The 18,465-nt window shown below is 49.1% G+C and overlaps 8 protein-coding genes across 8 annotated transcripts, besides 1 other annotated feature; 3 read left to right on the top strand and 5 right to left on the bottom strand.

The window, feature by feature from the left end:
• Positions 1-432: 432 nt before the first annotated feature.
• On the top strand, positions 433-1,737 carry ACLA_051190 (WD repeat-containing protein; the record flags this gene model as incomplete). The annotated part of the gene is made up of 3 exons (XM_001272072.1): positions 433-545; positions 620-932; positions 1,036-1,737. 3 exons carry the CDS (start codon positions 433-435, stop codon positions 1,735-1,737), a joined length of 1,128 nt encoding a protein of 375 aa, XP_001272073.1.
• Positions 1,738-2,164: 427 nt separating this feature from the next.
• On the bottom strand, positions 2,165-5,041 carry ACLA_051180 (putative C6 transcription factor Prf; the record flags this gene model as incomplete). The annotated part of the gene is made up of 6 exons (XM_001272071.1): positions 2,165-2,890; positions 2,944-3,174; positions 3,228-3,719; positions 3,791-4,310; positions 4,364-4,655; positions 4,732-5,041. 6 exons carry the CDS (start codon positions 5,039-5,041, stop codon positions 2,165-2,167), a joined length of 2,571 nt encoding a protein of 856 aa, XP_001272072.1.
• Positions 5,042-5,068: 27 nt separating this feature from the next.
• Positions 5,069-5,092: a microsatellite.
• Positions 5,093-5,919: 827 nt separating this feature from the next.
• ACLA_051170 (mitochondrial 54S ribosomal protein uL2m) lies at positions 5,920-7,202 on the bottom strand (the record flags this gene model as incomplete). The annotated part of the gene is made up of 2 exons (XM_001272070.1): positions 5,920-6,021; positions 6,090-7,202. The coding sequence occupies 2 exons, from the start codon at positions 7,200-7,202 to the stop codon at positions 5,920-5,922; spliced, it is 1,215 nt and encodes a 404-aa protein (XP_001272071.1).
• A 1,692-nt stretch (positions 7,203-8,894) lies between these two features.
• ACLA_051160 (B-type cyclin nimE) lies at positions 8,895-10,626 on the top strand (the record flags this gene model as incomplete). The annotated part of the gene is made up of 4 exons (XM_001272069.1): positions 8,895-8,903; positions 9,017-10,273; positions 10,333-10,471; positions 10,529-10,626. The coding sequence occupies 4 exons, from the start codon at positions 8,895-8,897 to the stop codon at positions 10,624-10,626; spliced, it is 1,503 nt and encodes a 500-aa protein (XP_001272070.1).
• Positions 10,627-11,726: 1,100 nt separating this feature from the next.
• On the top strand, positions 11,727-12,515 carry ACLA_051150 (HIT family protein; the record flags this gene model as incomplete). The annotated part of the gene is made up of 3 exons (XM_001272068.1): positions 11,727-12,008; positions 12,098-12,188; positions 12,244-12,515. The coding sequence occupies 3 exons, from the start codon at positions 11,727-11,729 to the stop codon at positions 12,513-12,515; spliced, it is 645 nt and encodes a 214-aa protein (XP_001272069.1).
• A 193-nt stretch (positions 12,516-12,708) lies between these two features.
• Positions 12,709-14,432, bottom strand: ACLA_051140 (tRNA (guanine-N2-)-methyltransferase; the record flags this gene model as incomplete). Its single annotated transcript, XM_001272067.1, has 4 exons — positions 12,709-12,938; positions 12,996-13,201; positions 13,263-14,155; positions 14,319-14,432. The coding sequence occupies 4 exons, from the start codon at positions 14,430-14,432 to the stop codon at positions 12,709-12,711; spliced, it is 1,443 nt and encodes a 480-aa protein (XP_001272068.1).
• A 564-nt stretch (positions 14,433-14,996) lies between these two features.
• Positions 14,997-16,727, bottom strand: ACLA_051130 (putative histone deacetylase SIR2; the record flags this gene model as incomplete). The annotated part of the gene is made up of 5 exons (XM_001272066.1): positions 14,997-15,179; positions 15,242-15,421; positions 15,481-16,035; positions 16,096-16,406; positions 16,478-16,727. The coding sequence occupies 5 exons, from the start codon at positions 16,725-16,727 to the stop codon at positions 14,997-14,999; spliced, it is 1,479 nt and encodes a 492-aa protein (XP_001272067.1).
• A 393-nt stretch (positions 16,728-17,120) lies between these two features.
• Positions 17,121-18,372, bottom strand: ACLA_051120 (ACL4 family protein; the record flags this gene model as incomplete). Its single annotated transcript, XM_001272065.1, has 2 exons — positions 17,121-17,766; positions 17,816-18,372. The coding sequence occupies 2 exons, from the start codon at positions 18,370-18,372 to the stop codon at positions 17,121-17,123; spliced, it is 1,203 nt and encodes a 400-aa protein (XP_001272066.1).
• Between the last annotated feature and the right edge of the window lie 93 nt (positions 18,373-18,465).

Below are 18,465 nucleotides of genomic sequence, written 5' to 3'. Positions count from 1 at the left end.
GACAAGAGAACTGTATTATCATCACAGGTAATCTTAGAACAGTCACGAATGATGAGTAGATGAAGCTCAATTATCAACTATCGACTCATGCCTTCAAAGTATTTGGTCTGAACTGGTGTTGGACAATTGTAAAGGAGCAGCACCTGCTCAGTGTGCGTGCCTGAGGCATCAACAGGATATCTTTACCAGCATTGATCACAAGTCTACCTACCCTTCTGCTCATCCTCCACCTCACCAATCTCCTTCTTTACAATTGACACTACAGAATTTACAGTCGCATCCTCTTGGTGAAGATTCTATTTGCCCTTGCGAAACGCTCTTCTCGACACCGCCAACGACAGCCCTTCGGGGCATGCCTATGGTTCCTGCTGCTCTTCTCCGCAGGCGCGCCATCTCCGCTCTCAAATTCTCAAGCAGCAACAATAGCCAGCGATGGCACCCCCTCGACGAAACCTCCTCCCGAAGGAGCGTTTCGGGTTCGCATTTGGCAACCTCAAGACCCAAAGCTATCATGATCCTATCTCGCGGGGCCCTGGGTCTCATACGTGCGTCTTCATCCCCTCGGCCTTCTCAAACCCGGAGCATCCCCACTGATCCACGGCGTCGTGCGCTGCTATAGTATTCGCACGATAGCATGGAATCCTACAGGCCAGCTCATTGCAACGGGCTCCGCTGATCGGACTCTTCGGATATGGAACCCCGAGCGTCCGGCTGTCAAATACTCGACTGACCTGCGCGGCCATTCTGCGGGGATCGAGAAAGTGCTGTTCAATCCTGTGCGGGACTCGGAGTTGGCCAGCTGTTCTACTGATGGGACTGTTCGCTTCTGGGATGTACGATCGAAGACGTGTGTCAGCCGCCTCGATGTTGGTGGAGAAGCATTCACCTTGTCCTGGTCGGCGGATGGGAAGGTTGTGATTGTGGGCAGGAAGGTGCGTTGTGATACCCCATGCGTGTACTTGGATGATTTCGGGACTTCATTGGACTTCTGGCAGAAGGGATAAGTTGAAACACGGCTGACTATCTGCTATACAGGATGATACCCTTGTCCCCGTCTCGATAGAATCGCCGTCCTCCCCAAACATTCTCACAGACGGGGTCGCCAACATCGCATCAACATTATCTCCGAATCAAAAAGATGGCCCAACAACATACACTGCTCTAGAAGCGCATCCACAACCTGTTCAGACAAACGCAACAACCTTCTCCTACCATGTTCCCACCCCCGCCTCTCCCGACCTCCACCTCTTCGCGACAACCGGCGAAGGCACCGTCAAGATTATGTCCTACCCCTCCCTCGACGTCCTCCATACTCTCCACGCACACACTTCTGCATGTCTCTCCGTAGCTCTCGCACCTACAGGCCGCTATCTCGCCGTCGGCGGCAGCGACGCCCTCATCTCTCTCTGGGACACGACGGACTGGATCTGCCGGCGCACGGTGTCGAGTAACAACGGCGGCGCGGTCCGCGGCGTCAGCTGGAGCTTTGACGGCCGTTTCATATGCGGCGCTTGCGACGAGGTCGGCTGTGGCGGGAACGGTCTGGAGATCTTCCACGCGGAAACGGGCGAGAGCGTGTATACGGTTCCTACGGGTGGCAGCAGTAACTCGGGGATACCGGCTGTGGCATGGCATCCGTCCCGTTACTGGCTGGCGTATTCTACCACTGCTGATGGGCCGGGGAGTGCGGGGGCGGGTGGACTTAAGATTGTTGGAGCTGCTGGTGGAAGTTTGTAATGCACAGAATACACATGCAAGGGGAGCAACATTTGTGCTCTGCTTGTTCGGACTGCAAAAATGTTCGAATATGAAGCGCGGATGTCATCATAGTATACCAGAAATCTTGAGAAGGTGTGATTTTATTGCTGATGTGGAGATTTGCATTATATCCTAAAAGATATCCAGAACTCCAAATATGTACGTGTTGACGCGGACATCGTACAAGGGCCCGATATTCCCAATGGTATAACATAAGAGAAAAGAGCCTAATTGGAGAAGCCGAACCCCCAGGACTCCTACTCCTGTATTGAAGAAAATAAATCATAATCTGGCCGTTTCGAGACACCTGCAGAGCCTGAGGTACCGTACGTTGCAAGCTCAATCAACCCTTGGCATTGCAGAAACAAACAATTAGTGATGGCACCTCAGTGGCTGAATTCTGCGCCTAGCTCTGATTTCGCCACGCATCCCAGTTGTTCGAACTGAGCAATTGTGCCCACTGCCCCTCACTCAGAGACCGCATAGTCTCGGGCGTAATATTGATGGCATCAGCGCTGGAAGTTTGTGTAGCACCGAAATCCCATGATGGAGGGATGGGGAAAGGCGCCTCCGGCATTGAGGCATCTATTGACGGGATAGTGTCGGTCGAGAAAATATTATCTCCATAGGGCAAATTTGCAAATTGCGCGGCATTTGCGAGGCCTGACAGGACCTGCCCGGACTTTCTAGCGTCCAGCGGGTTGCGCGAGGCTTGATTCGGAAAGTCCACGGGCGATTGTTGCTGTCCCTTTGGCGAGGACGTGCAGCTTGCTTCCAAGTAAGATGTGTTTGAGGATGATTTCGGACCGGACGACGTTGAGCCATCGGATATGAGATTGCCATGGTCGTCGAATCTCGGTGAGATCTCTATATCGGTACCACTCCCGGACCCGACTGTTTCCGGTCCGGAACTGAGAGTATAGGCTGTTTCAGTGTAAACTTGCGTGACTCCGACCGACTGCGACTCCGTATTCTGATTCTGCAAGGGCGCCTGTCTTTGGCGGCTGGGAAGAGAAGTAGGTGTTTGGAGACCTGGTTGGTTGCCTCCGGTGTCGCCATGGTCTCCAAATTGACATCCCGCTATAGGCAAAATAGCCACGCATTTGGCAGTGGCATTAGTAAAACTCTGTGCCTATATATGGTTAGCTACTCCAGGATGACCCTGTTCTGGGGTGTGTTTCTTACTGCGCTATTGAACTTAGGGTGCCGGATATCGCGAAAGGCTGACCCTTCAATATCAACGTCAAGCTGCACAAGGAAAGACTCTGTCATGGGGTTTTTGTTCTTTAAAGCGTCCAAGGCCGAGAAGAAGAATTGCAGGGATGAACGAGCTGCCGAGTCATCGGGACGCGACTGCAAATATTGCACGAAGACGCGCGCGGCAACGTACACACAGAAAGACATGAATGGATTCATCTGCAAAGTGTCAGTTTTGCCATTGCCTTGTGGGGACCGAACAGAGGACGAACAAGAGTCAGATCAGTGTGGCTGATCATTTTCATGATGCTTGAAATTTGGTCCGCAGCAACAATACACCGCCGCTTGCTCTCAGTGATGATTTGACTGGGCATCTTGTTCTTTTCCGCCTTGAATATGGCGGCTTGATGCAGGCAAATCGTGGACGTATGAATGGCCATATTAGTGAATATTACGTTCGGATCGGAAATTCCAGCCGGTAGTCGCAAATGACTAGGCATAGTCAAAGCGAAATGGAGTAAGATATTATCGAGACCTCTATGCCGTTTCCAGAACTCGCCATTCAGGTCATGGTCGTTGTCTTGGGGATCGGGACGATGGAGGTGGGTCAGATTTCGGCCAAACATGCATGCTAGCAGTGCAACGCTTGCAAGGGGCGACAAGGTGGGGATCCCTTCCCCTAGTATTACGCTGCTCAGTCGCAGCGTGCGCTCTGGCTTGCTCTTCACGAATGATGTTTCGCTCGCAGGGAGGTTTGTCAATATCTGGTACCAACAGTCAGTGAGTGTCCATCAGAGCATGGAGGGCCCTCGATTGTAGAATGCAGAAGACTGACATCTCTCTCGTCGATCACGACAGGCCACCCTGTCCCAGCGCTTGCATAGCGGTCAACACAAAATGCCATCCAGAACGTTCTCCTTCGCTCTTCCTTCTCAGTCCAATCCCTAGCTGGTGGTAACGATTGCTTCACTTCAGGGCCCAGCCCGTCTAACCGATTGAGCCCCATCATTAGAGCCAACCTCGTAGCCTTCCCACTGCTGAGCCATGCTCGAGGAAAATACATCATCTTAAACTCGTATGCGCTGATCAAGATCCAAGTCTGGCAGTGTGCTAATGAAACAATACTCTCCCCGAGACCCTTCATTTCATCCAATTCAGTGTATTTGCGAGCGCGTTGGTAAAAGAGTCCATGCAGATTCGAGTACTTGTCGCTGACAGATGCGGCATGACACCAGGTGATATATTGCAGGCAGACGGGAGGTCGTATGTTGTAAGCTAAGTTCATGGCCGCTAGATGCCTGGGTCGGTGTAGGAGAGATAAAGAAGGGTGTACTTTCTCGAAATAGATTTGATTCCTGTAAGTGTATAAGTTGCCATTCTGAGGATGTTAGAAAATCCATGGACATACAATTCATCAATGACATCCTGGGTTGGCAAAGGTTCCTCCAGTCCCAGACTCAACATGTCCCAACCGAAGCTACTCGCCGTGTTTAGGTCTGAGGGCAGATATAATTGGGATGATGCTTGATGATCGATTATTGGCTGCGGAGGCGATAGCGAGTTGCTCATCTCGTTTGCGAGCGAAGGGATATCCGGGATAATAGTCATCTCATTATCAATCGAGGACGGCACATCTGTGTGTGTCTCCGGAGGTTGAGTTGTGTTCGGTTCTTGGGTTCTAAGAAGATTTTCGACCTGGGCTTTCATCAAATCACTGTTAGCACTAGATGCGAGATCTGGAAGGCCACACAGAGCCTAAGAACGATATAATCATACCTAGTCGCGCCTCCAGCTGCTTCACATAACCCCGCTTGGGACCGCTCTTCTTGCGCACTTCATCGTACGCGCATTCATGCGCCAACCTGGAGCATGTTCCACAGCTGGGCCTCTTTCCATCACATCTCAGCTTTCGTCTCCGGCAAACAACACATGCGATGCGCTTCGTACGGGGTAGGTGAACGTTGTCCGAATCGGCTTGGCTCATAGTCGCTGAAGAGGTCTCACGGTGAGTTGACGTCGGTCGGGTCTCAGACAAAGAGGACTGGGCGCCAGCGCTCTGGAATTTGTCGCCGAAGAAATCGGCCATGGCCGGATGGTTGGATGAGGATCGTACAGAGAGAAAGAGAGAGAGAGAGAGCTGACGAGGTACACAGATGACGTGCGGGACTATGCCACTGGAGGCTAACGCAAAAACGGAGGTTTCAAGACCTCAATGACGAAGCACGAAAAGGCATACCAAAACAGCATTGGAAGCTATAGGATATGTCCAATAGGATAGGACACGTCGTGGATACTGTCACGCTCAAGTTTGTTGATGGGGAGAAGAAAGATTCATAATTATGGATCCTTTTAGGTTTGTGAGAGAATTGACAGCGCCACGATTGTTCCCCGAATGGGACTTGGTGATCACTTTGCAGCCTTGGGAAATATGGATGCTCAAGCCACCTGATATAATCTTTGGGCTGCTTTGATTACGAATTTTTACGAGCTTCACTATGGTTTGTAATCTTAGAGGGGCAACTGTGTGAGGAATTCAGAACTCGTTGAAGGATACCTTATCTGTTATCTAGAATCGATCATCCGAAGGGCTCTTCACTTCTTCGATAAAGTGTATCATAATCATGCATGAATTTCAAGCAAAGCGGGAGGATAGAAATGCAATCTATAGTCCAAGGCAACGATAAGAAAAAAGTACAAGAATTTTCGATGATATCGGAGACATGCCTAACGCCCAATGTTCAGTCGAATTTATAATACAATATGAGCGGACGACCTCCTTCCTCCGCAGTTGAAGACATGAGGATATTCAGAGGAACACAATGGGATACGGAAGACAAGGATATGCCGGAACTCTGGGTACATGAGACCCTACTTCTGCGGATTTGTTCCTGAGTGGTATGGTCGACAATCACACACGATGGTAGAGGCGTAAACAAACAATAAGAGATGTGGCAACAGAGAAGCTTAGTTGTAGCCTCTGCGACGCTTGCCTTGGTTGCGAACTCTTGGGACCACAACAGCCTTGTTGATCTTCCACTTGGGACGAGTCTTGTAGCCGGATTTGGCCTGGAAAGCAAGTCAGTCAACAGGATCCGAGCACAAGCAACCAATATCGAGATTTCGGGACAACATACCGGCAGACCCCAAGGACTCTTTGGATCGACATTACCCTTCGACTTACCACGGCCACCACCGTGAGGATGATCAGCAGCGTTCATGGCGAGACCACGAACGGTAGGACGAATGTTCAGCCAGCGTGACCGACCAGCCTTTCCGAGCTGGCGATATTGGTGGTTAGGGTTGCTGGCAACACCAACGGTGGCACAGCAATCCTTGTGAATCAGGCGAACTTCACCACTCTGTAGACGAATGGTAACATGCTGAGCAATGCGTTCCTGCTTCTGCTTTTCCCGCTGTGTCAAAGTCTTCTTCACTTCTGTCCCGTCCTCTTGAGTTTCGACTTCATTGGCCCGATGTTGAGAATCACTGCCCTTTGAAATGACGGTTGCGAAGGTACCCGCACTACGACACAGCTGACCTCCTTTGCCGGGCCGCAATCCCACATTAAAGATCAGAGTACCAATGGGAATCATGTGCAGGGGCAGGCAATTTCCTCTCCAGGCAGTCCGAGCGGCGAGCACACCAGGATCAACAGTTCCTCCCATACTCTTCCAAAGATCATCCGGGATACCAGGCATGTAACTTTGAACAACATCTCCAGCCCTCATACCTTCTGCAGCCAGAATGTAGGTCAAGCGCTGAGTCTCTTGGCTGCGAACCAGAGCAATATGAGCACTTCGTCCCGGGTCGTGCTCGATACGTTCTACCAGATGCGGCCCAGGAGCATCTCGTGCAAAGTCGACAATCCGAATACGGCGCTTGTGACCACCACCACGATGCCGAACAGTGACCCGACCAGTGTTATTACGACCTCCCTTGCCCTGACCCCGTTTCGGAAACGTCAACTTCTGCACCGGGCGTCCTTTCCACAGATGGTCATTGACCGGTCGTCGCAGATGTCTGATACCGGGAGTCCGCGGCGTATATGTTCGAAGATTCACACCGGCATCATCACGGGTAGGCGGAGGAGCAAAAGCAATACTGGGGTCGAAGGTTGAACTGGAGGATTCTTCGGTCGAAGGCTTCTCGCGTTCGTGGATAGCTGTAGAGTACGCTCGCGCTGACACGGAGGAGAGGCATCTAAAGGGTAGACGGAGGCCCGTCAGGGCAAATCGAGGCTGCAGCATAGTGATTACCTCGACCTCAATGGATCGGAATTGTTCAAGGCACTACCGGAGATGCGAAGATCGGACAGCGGATGTTCAAAGTCAGGTGGCCGTTTATTGGACAAACATGCTCAGCTGATCTTGGGGGACGATGCTGAATCTAAAGAAATTATTACCGTCTCAACCCACGACGGCCCTTTCGCGTGGAATTGGATTGTTGTTGAGCGATAATGGACCGCTTGTCGACGTTCTTCTCTGTCTACTGAATCAAGCCGAAAATGTCTTTGACTTTCTCCATTGCAAGTGTGGCTTGTCAGAGTCACCTGACTATATGCACTGCCACTGTATGAAGCATCTGTGGCACAGCAAAGCCATGTCACGGGACTGCGCGTCACGTCCGAAAGGGGTTCAGGAGATCAACTCGTTGCTGGGCAACGGCGCAATGTTTGGGGAGTCGTGCAGCGCGCTGCATCGCCATCACGTTTGGTGTCCGCGATGGCGTCTTGGAAGTTGGAACTGTCTGCACTTCCTGTTTTTTGCCTGGGGAATCCTTCAGGCATCAATCTTATCTGAGCCGCAACCACTGTAAATAATTCACCGACTAGTGACGATATCAGTACTGTCTCTGTACCAAAGCCTGCTTCCATCCATACCTACCTAGATTTCAAGTTGTCATGGAAATACAGAGGTACAGCATACATCATTGAGCACCTTGCTGTCCAATTTGATTCCTCCCGGCCAACCCAATTCTTTTGTCATTAGGTTTTAGTTGAATATCATTATTACAAACAATCGGTCGGATGAATCTGTAATTCTAGCTTTTTTCTTCATCATTTGCCTTCTTTTAAAGGAGTCGCTCAAGGTATCGGAGATTTCGATACATCCAATATCCTGTACGGCTGTTACGTTACGCCTATAAAACTGCTTCATTTATTACAGTTACAACCCCCTTCCCGTATATCTCCTTCACTCGAACTCTTCTCCTTGTGCATGAAAAAACCACTTCTTCTCCGTCCCATTCAATACCATTCTTCGATGATAGATGATCATACTTGAATCACCTATTGAATATACCGTACCTTGTCCAGGCTTAAGAGCAACAACCTCATCCACGCGGTAGATCTGAGCTACCTCTGCTGTGGGGCGGCTTTCCCAGCTTAGTTTGTTTCCACGCTAAGCGTAGGGCCAAACATCGCCTTTGCCCTGTCAAGTTTACCAACCTTCTCTGCACCACCCCAGCAGTTCTGCGTCTTGAAGACAGCGAAAGGCATATCAAAGCACAACTTTTTCTGCTTAATCGCGTGTTATCTTTGACTTACTTGATCAATTATCTGAAATTACCACATTGACACGAACTTTTACGGGTTTTGCGCGCCAGAAGCAGACGTGAATCGAGTCTTACAAGGACTCGTCAACAACATTGTCAGACTCATATGCGACTGCTCCTGGGATTTCTGCACAAAATATCGTTCTCATAACTAGGTACCCTAGATCAGAGCTGCATTACTGGTGATTGAGCAGGATACAGCACATTTTCACGCGTGGTACGTGCTATCTGCACCTTGGTATTTCATCCCCACCGGGGTACGGAGCACTCTCTTTTGGAATGCTGACTGGACACCTTCGGCAGAACGACAATATCTACTATACCTATCCTCTATCCTCCCTTGACTTTCCGACGTACTCTTTCTCCTTCTTTTCTCCCCTATCATCATGCCTCCGGTGAGTTCTTTCCGCTAGAAAACACGTGTAGAATAGCCAGTCAAACACTGAAAGCACTTGCGTGTCTTTCTAGCCCGGGTGATTGCAATTGCATTCTCATTAATCCTTGACAGGCCCGAAGTCTCCGTACGCGAGGTACCATGAACGAGAATGATGAGAACGGACCATCGACGCGTCTGACACGGGCGAAGGCCGCCGCTCTGTCAGCAGAAAACGTTCCAGCCTCCAACACAGTCGCGAAGAAGCCCCTTCAGACCAAGAAAGCAGCCACAAACTCCACGACTACTGGAACACAAAGAAGACGTGCTGCCCTCGGAGACGTCAGCAATGTCACAAAGGCCGAAAATGGTGAAACCAAGGAAACGAAGAAAGCCGCAGCAGGCAAGGTCGGTCTGACATCGAAGGCTACCTTGCAGGCTGGCGGCGGTGTTCAGAAGCTCAGCCGCAACAACTCGTCGCGTACAGCTCTAGGCGCCAAAGATAACAACGCGAAGAAGCCCACAACAGAAGGAAAGCGCCCCGGTAGTGGCTCTGGCGTCAGCAGCTCACAGATGAAGCGTACATCCAGCCAAAAATCGGTACAAGAGAAAACCCTTCAGACCGAGGAACCACCACGCAAGAAAGTCGAATTGGAGAAGAAGGGTATCGAGAAGAAGGCAGCCGTCGAAAAGGTCTCTACAGTGAAGGAACCCCTTGTCATCCCTGCTGAGGTGGACACTGTGAAGAAGACTGACGATGTTGTCGATGATCTGGATACTGAGGATTTGGATGATCCACTCATGGCCGCTGAGTATGTGGTGGAGATCTTCGATTACCTGAGAGACTTGGAGTTGGAAACATTACCCAATCCTCACTACATTGACCATCAACCCGACCTTGAATGGAAGATGCGTGGCATTCTTGTCGACTGGTTGATCGAGGTCCACACTCGCTTCCGTCTCCTTCCCGAGACCCTTTTCCTTGCCGTGAACCTCATCGACCGCTTCCTTTCCGCCGAGGTCGTTGCACTTGACCGCTTGCAATTGGTCGGAGTCGCTGCTATGTTCATTGCCTCCAAGTATGAGGAGGTTCTTTCTCCCCATGTGGCCAACTTCAGCCATGTTGCGGACGAGACATTCACAGATAAGGAGATTTTGGACGCTGAGCGTCATATTCTTGCTACGCTCGAGTACAACATGAGCTATCCCAACCCTATGAACTTCCTTCGGCGCATTTCCAAAGCGGACAACTACGACATCCAGACTCGTACCCTCGGCAAATACCTGATGGAGATCAGCTTATTGGATCATCGTTTCATGTGCTACCCTCAAAGCCATGTTGCCGCAGCTGCTATGTACCTTGCCCGTCTAATCCTGGAACGTGGCGCTTGGGTAAGATTTCCCTCCTTCATGAGAACTCTATAAGCCCCCACGAAACTAATTTGAGATAGGACGCAACTCTGGCACACTACGCTGGGTATACCGAAGAAGAAATCGACCCTGTTTTCCGATTGATGATTGATTACCTTCACCGTCCTGTCTGCCACGAAGCATTCTTCAAGAAATACGCGAGCAAGAAGTTCCTCAAGGGTAAGCACTTCAAGGATGGGTTACTCAATTTGAGCAGCTCGTACTGACTTATTTCAGCTTCCATCCTTACCCGGCAGTGGGCTAAGAAGTATCACCACATGTACATCGACAGCGCACTGACAGAGCCGTACAACTTCATCAAAGAGACCGAATAGACCCACCTCGACGTCGTGCTGGCATTATGATTTCGGCCTCAGTAAATCACACATCGCCGTGTTCGAGAATCGAATCAATCGAATTTCATGTGTCGGCATTTGTTCGCTTGTGATGGTAAAAGGACAACCTCTTGCATATGGTTATGATGGCATCTCTGTGTTTCAATTTGCGTTTGTTGGCATTATCACTTCTCTCGGGGGGTGTCTGGCGCATCTTTCTGTTCGAGTTCTTGACTTCTTTTTGGTTTTGGCACTGTCACCGGGGTTGCTTCACTAGCTCTGATACCTTCACCATTCTTCCTCTGCCCTCATGCGTATTACAACCTTTTAAATGCTCCAGGGTCAGGAATGTATTCGCATTTTACTTTTATTTTGGCTCGATCGTCTTGCTGCTGCCATACATGCGCTGGATTTTCTTCTATGCACCTCCTTTCACGAATCAATGACGGTCTACATGCTGCTGCTGCCAACGCAAGGCAGAGTTTATGATGGGGCAAAATCCTGTTGCAAGGACTATCTGGGAGGAGAGGCTGCCTTTCTCTTTCGTTCTTATTTCTTCTCTGGACTCGCTTTCTCTGGTTGCGAGCCTTTCATCTCTTTTCTCTCTAAGCTTCCCTTTTCTTCTCCTTTGCTCTTCGAGAGATAGTTATGATCAAGCAGCGAGAGTGAGTACCAATAATCTTTCACATTTAGAAATTCCAGCTTTATATTCTGAGGATGACGAGAACCATGATTCTTGACTATATTATTAGAAGCGCGTTTGGACTTGGGATATCTTGTAAGTAAAAGATATGAACAGTTGGAAAGAGAGCTTGAGCCGAGGTTCCTGATGAGTATCCCGTTCGCTCTACTCCGCACAAACCTCAGGACGAACATCGTCTGTCCCTGAATCAGAGGAATGAATCGTGCATGTGCTGTCATGCCTGGGCATATCATACGATTTTGATGCCTGTAGAATTTCCTTATTCTCCAATTGTATAGTCGACCATGCTTCTAGGCAGATAGCCTTCTGCACTTTGAGAAAGACAGGTACTCCAACTAAATCTATCCACACATCATCGACCCCATCTAACGAGTCTTTGATACATAGAAAGACCAAGATGACCGACATGCTGCCATCTGCCTCATGTCCTTTCTGCCGAATTGCAGCAGCGTATCCTCCAATTCCACCGTTGACGTTTTCTCAGCACAAGCAGGAAATCACAGGTGGAGCCGTTTTCTCGACAGATACTACACAGGAGACGCATGCGCATCTAGTCCTGTCGACTACGTCCGTTTTAGCATTCTTAGATATTATGCCCTTGACTAGGGGCCATGTTTTAGTCGTTACGAGAGATCATTACGAGAAGTTGGGAGATATGGGTGTAGAGGTTAGCCGGGAGGTAAGTCTTGTGTTTCTTTCTTCTGCTCTTCCCCCCTTTTTATCCTCTTTCGGACCTTTAACTATAGTATATCCCTGCAGATCGGCCAGTGGCTGCCTGTCATCTCACGAGTTGTAATGAAGACCATCTTTGGCACAGACCAGGAGTCGGACTGGAGCTGGAACGTGGTGCAGAATAACGGTACGTATGCCGTTGCTTCTGAGTGCAGATTCGGGCTAAGATATTCATGAAATAGGCATCGGGGCAGCACAGCAAGTGCCTCACGTCCACTTCCATGTGATTCCCCGCCCTCCGTTGGATGCGGCACCCACCGCGGCCAAGATGAGTTTCGTCATGTTTGGACGCGGGCAGAGGGATGAGCTAGACGATGAGGAAGGGGAGACTCTGGCTAAAGCGCTGAGGGAGGAGTTGGCTAGCGAAGTTTGGCGTGTAAGAGAGAGGGAACGGGTGGATTTAGACGTGGATTCTGCGTGTGTGCGCTACCAGAGGACGAAGGGGAAGCTGTAGGATGATTCCTTTTAACTATGGGCAGTTATATCCTGTGTTTTTTTTTTGTTGGTTCTATGATACCTTTCCCATCTGGAAAATTTAAGTATGTTGATGATTACTTCATTACTGATGCAGTGTGTTTCACTGGCAAATGCATGCTTGTTTCTGGTTCCATAGTCTATTTTGGGTTGTCATTCATTGCGATACATTATCATTTGTACCGGATGTGGTCTTCGTGTTTGGGTTCTTCTTGAAATACTATGTTGCTGTCAGCCATGGATTTCCCATAAAAATCTGTTAGGAGAGATAAATGCACCTTTCTCCTGAATGCGTTCAGATCATCTGCATAAACACCTTCAGCATCCCCTTTTCGTCGTCCCAAGGACACATCTGAGGTCTCTCCCTCTGGAAGTCTCCGGTATGTGATGAGCCGGCGAGACCCTGAAATTATAATTCAGTCCTGACGCTAGTATATGGATATTAAACTGGCGGACTTACAGTTGTTGAATGGCTGAACAGAGATGCTCAGGACCTCCAGGTTTGGATGCATCGGAATGGCCAACTCCCCTTCCTCATCGCTGGATGTAGGCATCCACATAGCCAGTCGACCATTAGTGACTAGGCTGCGGGAGGCAAATTCAAGGATGTCATTCAGCATTGCCTCGAAACCGTACGGCTTCTTAGGTGCTATGTAGCCAGGGAGACTGTATAACCTGTTAGGGGGAAAGAGAATGAGGCCACAATGGGTTGGTCGAGCAAACTTACTAATGAGCAGGAACTCCGTTTATCAAGAGCTCCTCTTTTCCACGCCCGTCGCGAGTGCCTAATACTCGAAGTCCTTCTCGCACACCATAAGGCGGGTCGCAGACGATGCCATCCAGGAACTGGCTGGAACGCAGAGGCGTGTTTGTGAGGTCGGATGTGAAAACATCCATGAACTTGCCCATAGTACCATACTGTTGAAAGTTCGAGAGCACTCCCATCGGTTTGCCCTTATCCATTTCTTTGCCGCGAAAGCTACGCCCGTCAATGTCTGACCCAAGGGTCAAGGCTCCAAAATGTGCCGCAGTAACACAGAAACTTCCTGTCCCCACAAACGGGTCGAAGAATAGTTTACCAGGGGCAGCATGAGCCATGTTCGCCGTCACGAGACTCAATTCTGCATCCATCGATGTTGTGCTGATATATCGTCGCTTCTTCAGGTCGTACTTGTTGACAACGTCCCGGCTACTATTGGCAACCCAGCGTCCGAAGTAGATTTTCTGCGGATGCTGTGGTTCAACCGGTTGTGCTGAGCCAGGCGAAGGTGCTGTTTTTGAGACTGCGACATCCGAAACGTATTCCTCCAAGACCCAGAAATCCTCATCCGGATTCTTCATCCGGATAGGGCCCTGGAAGTCAAGGTAGGCGAAGGATTGGATGATGTCCCGTTTCACTTCGTTACTCCGCTTCCCAGCAAAGCTTTCGATCGTGAATCGGAACGATACCTCTTTGTAGTCGTTCCAGCGGTGCTGGGTCCGCCTGCGTACTTCCTCATGGACTTCATCGTAGTTGGTGCCTTGGCCCCAAAGCTCAAAGATATCCTTGGCTAGGATACTGCGAGAGATGAGGTCTCGCGCGGTCTCTTCATTCTTCAGCTTAACGAGGCAATATGGTGACTATATTCAATGTTAGTAAGTGATTTATGTGTGATTCTATAGTAGACTGCGAGTGAAGGCGGGGGTAGAAAAAATTCGATTGAAGCCCCTCCAATGAGGGCTCATGAATGAAGAAACATGTCTTTCTCAACGAAAACAATGCAAGATTAGACATATCACATACAAATTCATTATAAGACAGAATTTCCAGATCGATTCCTTTCAAAGCAGCCAATGCCTGGATCTCCGGCTGTCGGAAGCTTTCGTGCACTTGTGCGAAGCGGATCAAGTACTCCATCGCAATACCAGGAGGCCGAATTGCGGCTTCTCAGAGTAAGCTGTGATACTCTTATGTGAATTCCAGTGATCATATGGCCCAACGAACTGGAGAGTATCTGGTCAGGGCTGGCTGATGTGGTGCACTATAAATGCTTATTACTGGATGGGTTGAGATAACTTTTTTCTTGCTCCCAACATTATTATGGTACAAAACCAGGCGGAAGAGAAATGAATCAACTCAAAAATTAATCTTTATATTCCAGCGTCAATCATCTATGCACGTATATCAAGAAGCATATATCTCACTCAGAAAAAAAAAAGTAAGGAAGTACTGATATCTTGGGTAAAGCAATTGTTGTCTCGAAGCCACATGTCTCTAGTAGAGATCCAGCAAATACAATCATAATGATAGTCCAACAAGCATGTCCATGAAAGTTGCAGCCTTCACTAAAATCAATAACAAAAAGAGAAGATAAAAGAAAAAAGGATATTGCTAAAACATTCCCAGTCCGCTTGAATCCCATAAACAATATACACCGGCCCTGAACACATAGACAGAGCAAAAGACAACCAAACTCCACCATTATGCACCAACAACCTTGAACAAATGTCGTGAATCATATCCTTCAACAGGAGTGATCTCAACCTTCTCATCTGGCGGGATCATGTCGTGCTTCAAGCCCCAACCCGCTCGTCGACAGAGCTCTGAGACAACCACATCGCAATCACCTAACAGATCAATGTCGAAGCATGTATGCGTTACAGGCTGAAAAGTTAGCTAGTTTCCAAGATACAGATTGTGCGCAGAAGAAAAAAAGAAAAACTTACAGTACGAGAGATATAAATTTGAGGTATATGGCGTGGCAGCACACCAGGGACTTCAGCCACAGGGGCGACCTTTAGTGAGGTACCAATAACAATGACTAAGTCCACTTTATCACGATCGTGATGAAGTAGACGACGACCGAATTCGTCAGGCAAATCCTCGCCAAAAAAGGTGATATCAGGCTGGAAGATATATCAACAAACGATCGTCAACAGGCATTCAGAAACAGTGTCTCACTAACCTTCATGACCCCAGGAGTGGGAATCTCGTAGTCTTCGTCATCAGAACTATCCCCAAGGTCATTCTTCCTGCTTTTCTGCGCCCCGTTGGACAGGCGTTTCCGTTTGAGTCCCTGTGGTTTCAATAAATCCTCGTCAAGTCTTTCTTTACAGGCGACACATTCAGGAATATTGCCTTGCTTGATGTCCTCGAAGATCTCTTGACCAGTAACTTTGTGGTGGCATTTGACACATGTCGCTGTCGCAAACGAGCCATGACACTGCAGAATCTTGTCCGAGTGGATGCCCGCATTAGCCTCGATGTTATCGATGTTTTGAGTATAATTGGTCAATAATTTCTCTTTATCTTGCAGAAGACGAATGAAGGCATGTGTCGGCGAGTACTTCTTCTCGGTTGGTAGGATGTCTTTCGCGACTGAGAAAAAGATGCTCGGATCTTCGCGAAAGATGTGAATGTCGAACACCTCCTGAGGATCGCTCAATCCCAAATGCTCCAATTGTGAATAGAGTCCAGTATCTTTCGAACGGAAATCGGGTATTCCGAGACTCGTAGAGATCTGTCCGAGACCTGTCAGTTTTCATATAAACCAACAATAGCTTGTCTTGACAATACTCACACCAGCGCCTGTTAACACAACGATGTTCTTCGATTCTTTCAGTAATTTGACCGCATCGTCGATTGTGTTGTATTGAGGAAGTTTTGGGCGCCTTGAGAACTCTCGAGATATCGCGATTGCCAGTAGGGGATGATAAGCCTCGTCGGGAGCACCTTCAAGGAAAGCCGGTGGCATGATCCCAAATGCAGTACACAACTTCTTCGCAGTGACTGTATCACGCCCAATTGTCTCTTCAACGAACGCAGCCTTGCCGATTTCATGAAGTCGTTCTCGAAAGGCCACGGCTTCCTCCAGGGTGCAGGCATTCGGTACTACAGAATCAGAGTTAGTTGAGTCATCACAAGTCACAACTGGACAGATAGGCGCATATAGAAGTGCTTACCACCCTCACGAAGTTGCTCATCCTTCAAGATTTGGATAGCATCCTCATACAGAGATTGTGTTTCCCATTCTTCCCCTGAGTCGCTATCAGTCTCATACTCAGAAACAGACACTTCGCACTGCACTGCAGTTGTATTCTCCGCTTTGATGGTGCCTGCCGGGTTTGTGGCAGCCATATCAACGGCTTCCATTTCAACCACCGGGTTCTTCAACGACGAGCTCTCCCCGCCGGGCGCTGATACCAGGTCCATCCTAAGCAAAGGATTGGACACTTCCAGCTACCTCTATAATGACTCCTCACTCACATTGAGCTGTTTGCCACGCGAAGTCGATCGTTGCGACAAATTTGGTTCTGCGCATCTCTGGGGAAAGCGGTCGGAGCCGACTTAATCCGGCTCCGACGCCGATAAGTGACAAAGGAACAAGATAAGAGATGGTCACTGGACAACCAGATGGTCACCAGCTGCTTCTTATGATCTTGTCGATATTATATTGCAAACTAAGAGCCTAAGGTCAAACGGCACAGAATTGGAATGAGAGTATTTAAATGGCAAAATGCTTTTCTTGTCATTAGATTGGTGGAATCGTTTCTATTGGTATCATGACAGATGATCATCAAACATAGTACGACGGCTATATAACTTTTATGAATCCGCCATCTCATGGTCATCGTCTGACCCTTCTTCAATGTCCTCATCCCAGCCCTCTTCTCCTTCCTCACCATCCTCGGCATTGCTGTCGTCTTCCATATCCTCGCCTATTTCTTTGTTCATATTGTCGACCAGCTCCAGCGCATGCTCCTTGAGCCGTTCGTCTTCATATTGAACAAGGTCGTAGAGTGTCAAACTTTGCCTCAACCATTCGCGACTGGCCACAAGAGAAGCTTCCCGTTGTGATCCGGCCACGGTCTCTGCCTCGGCATCTTTTGGTGCCTGTCCCTTCTCGGCGAGAAGAAAGAGACACCAGCCGCCGAGATACCATGCCTCCACACTCTGATCATCCTCGAGGATCAGACGTTCTAGAACTTCAAGTGCTTCCAGCTCCATCGATACTTCCATCAAGAGACGCGCGAGACTGATACGAGTTGCGAAATCCGGGACCTTCGTGTCTTCGGGAGGCAAGTCTTTCCATAACTCCAAACTCCGCGAAAGAGCAGCCTGAGCATCTTCGGTTCGCAACTGAGATATCCTGATGGAGGCAAGAGTTTGTAGTACTTCAGGTCCTTGCGGATCGACTAGGAGAGCTTCTGTAATGAGGGACTCGCATCGAGTCTCGGCATCTTCCTCCCAGCTACGAACTGTTAGCGCAATTGCTTTGGGTTCAATGTTTTTCCACTTACGAGAGATCGGTCATGTAGATTTCAGCAACGCCGCAGAGGGCGTTCGCCAGTTTCTTCTTCTTCTCCTCAAGATCGGCAACGGCTTGAGGGTCTTTTTTCTCCTCCAGCTGTTGGATGATAGCCCTGAGGGCTGATACACCTTTTTCAAACCATCCAACACTGTCCTTTCCTCCAGCTTCACTCAATTGAGCAAGCCATAAGAACTTCTCGGCGCCACCGCCCTGAGATTCAGGTATTGTGCCATTCGGGTCCCGTTCAACCGCCCGTAGGAAACACTCTCTCGCCGCATTGATATCGCCGAGTTCAACGTAAATATCTCCAATTGTGTTCAAGGCTGATAGTTGGGTTGGGGAGTTGGCGGGCGCGGCATTAAATGCTTGCTGAGCAGTCGCAAGTGCTGCATCTGCTTGTCCGGTCTGAAGAAGTATAATTGCTTGCTCCAGGAGTTTCGACGGATCTTCGTTCATCTTTTGTTTCGACACTGAACCGCCAGGTTTGAGAACGGACTTTTCGCGCGACTTCGAAGCTTTCTTCGTGTGAGGTCTGGATTTGCCCATGTTTGTCTTAAGCTGAATCGAGTCAAACGTACTCTGGGATGTGAGACCTGGATATAAAGGGAGCTAAATTGTCTCGAAGAAAAGCTTTTATAG

The sequence above is a fragment of the Aspergillus clavatus genome, genomic scaffold (assembly GCF_000002715.2).
Source record: "Aspergillus clavatus NRRL 1 1099423829800 genomic scaffold, whole genome shotgun sequence".
Taxonomy (NCBI): domain Eukaryota; kingdom Fungi; phylum Ascomycota; class Eurotiomycetes; order Eurotiales; family Aspergillaceae; genus Aspergillus; species Aspergillus clavatus.
This window is presented reverse-complemented; position numbering and strand designations above follow the sequence as displayed.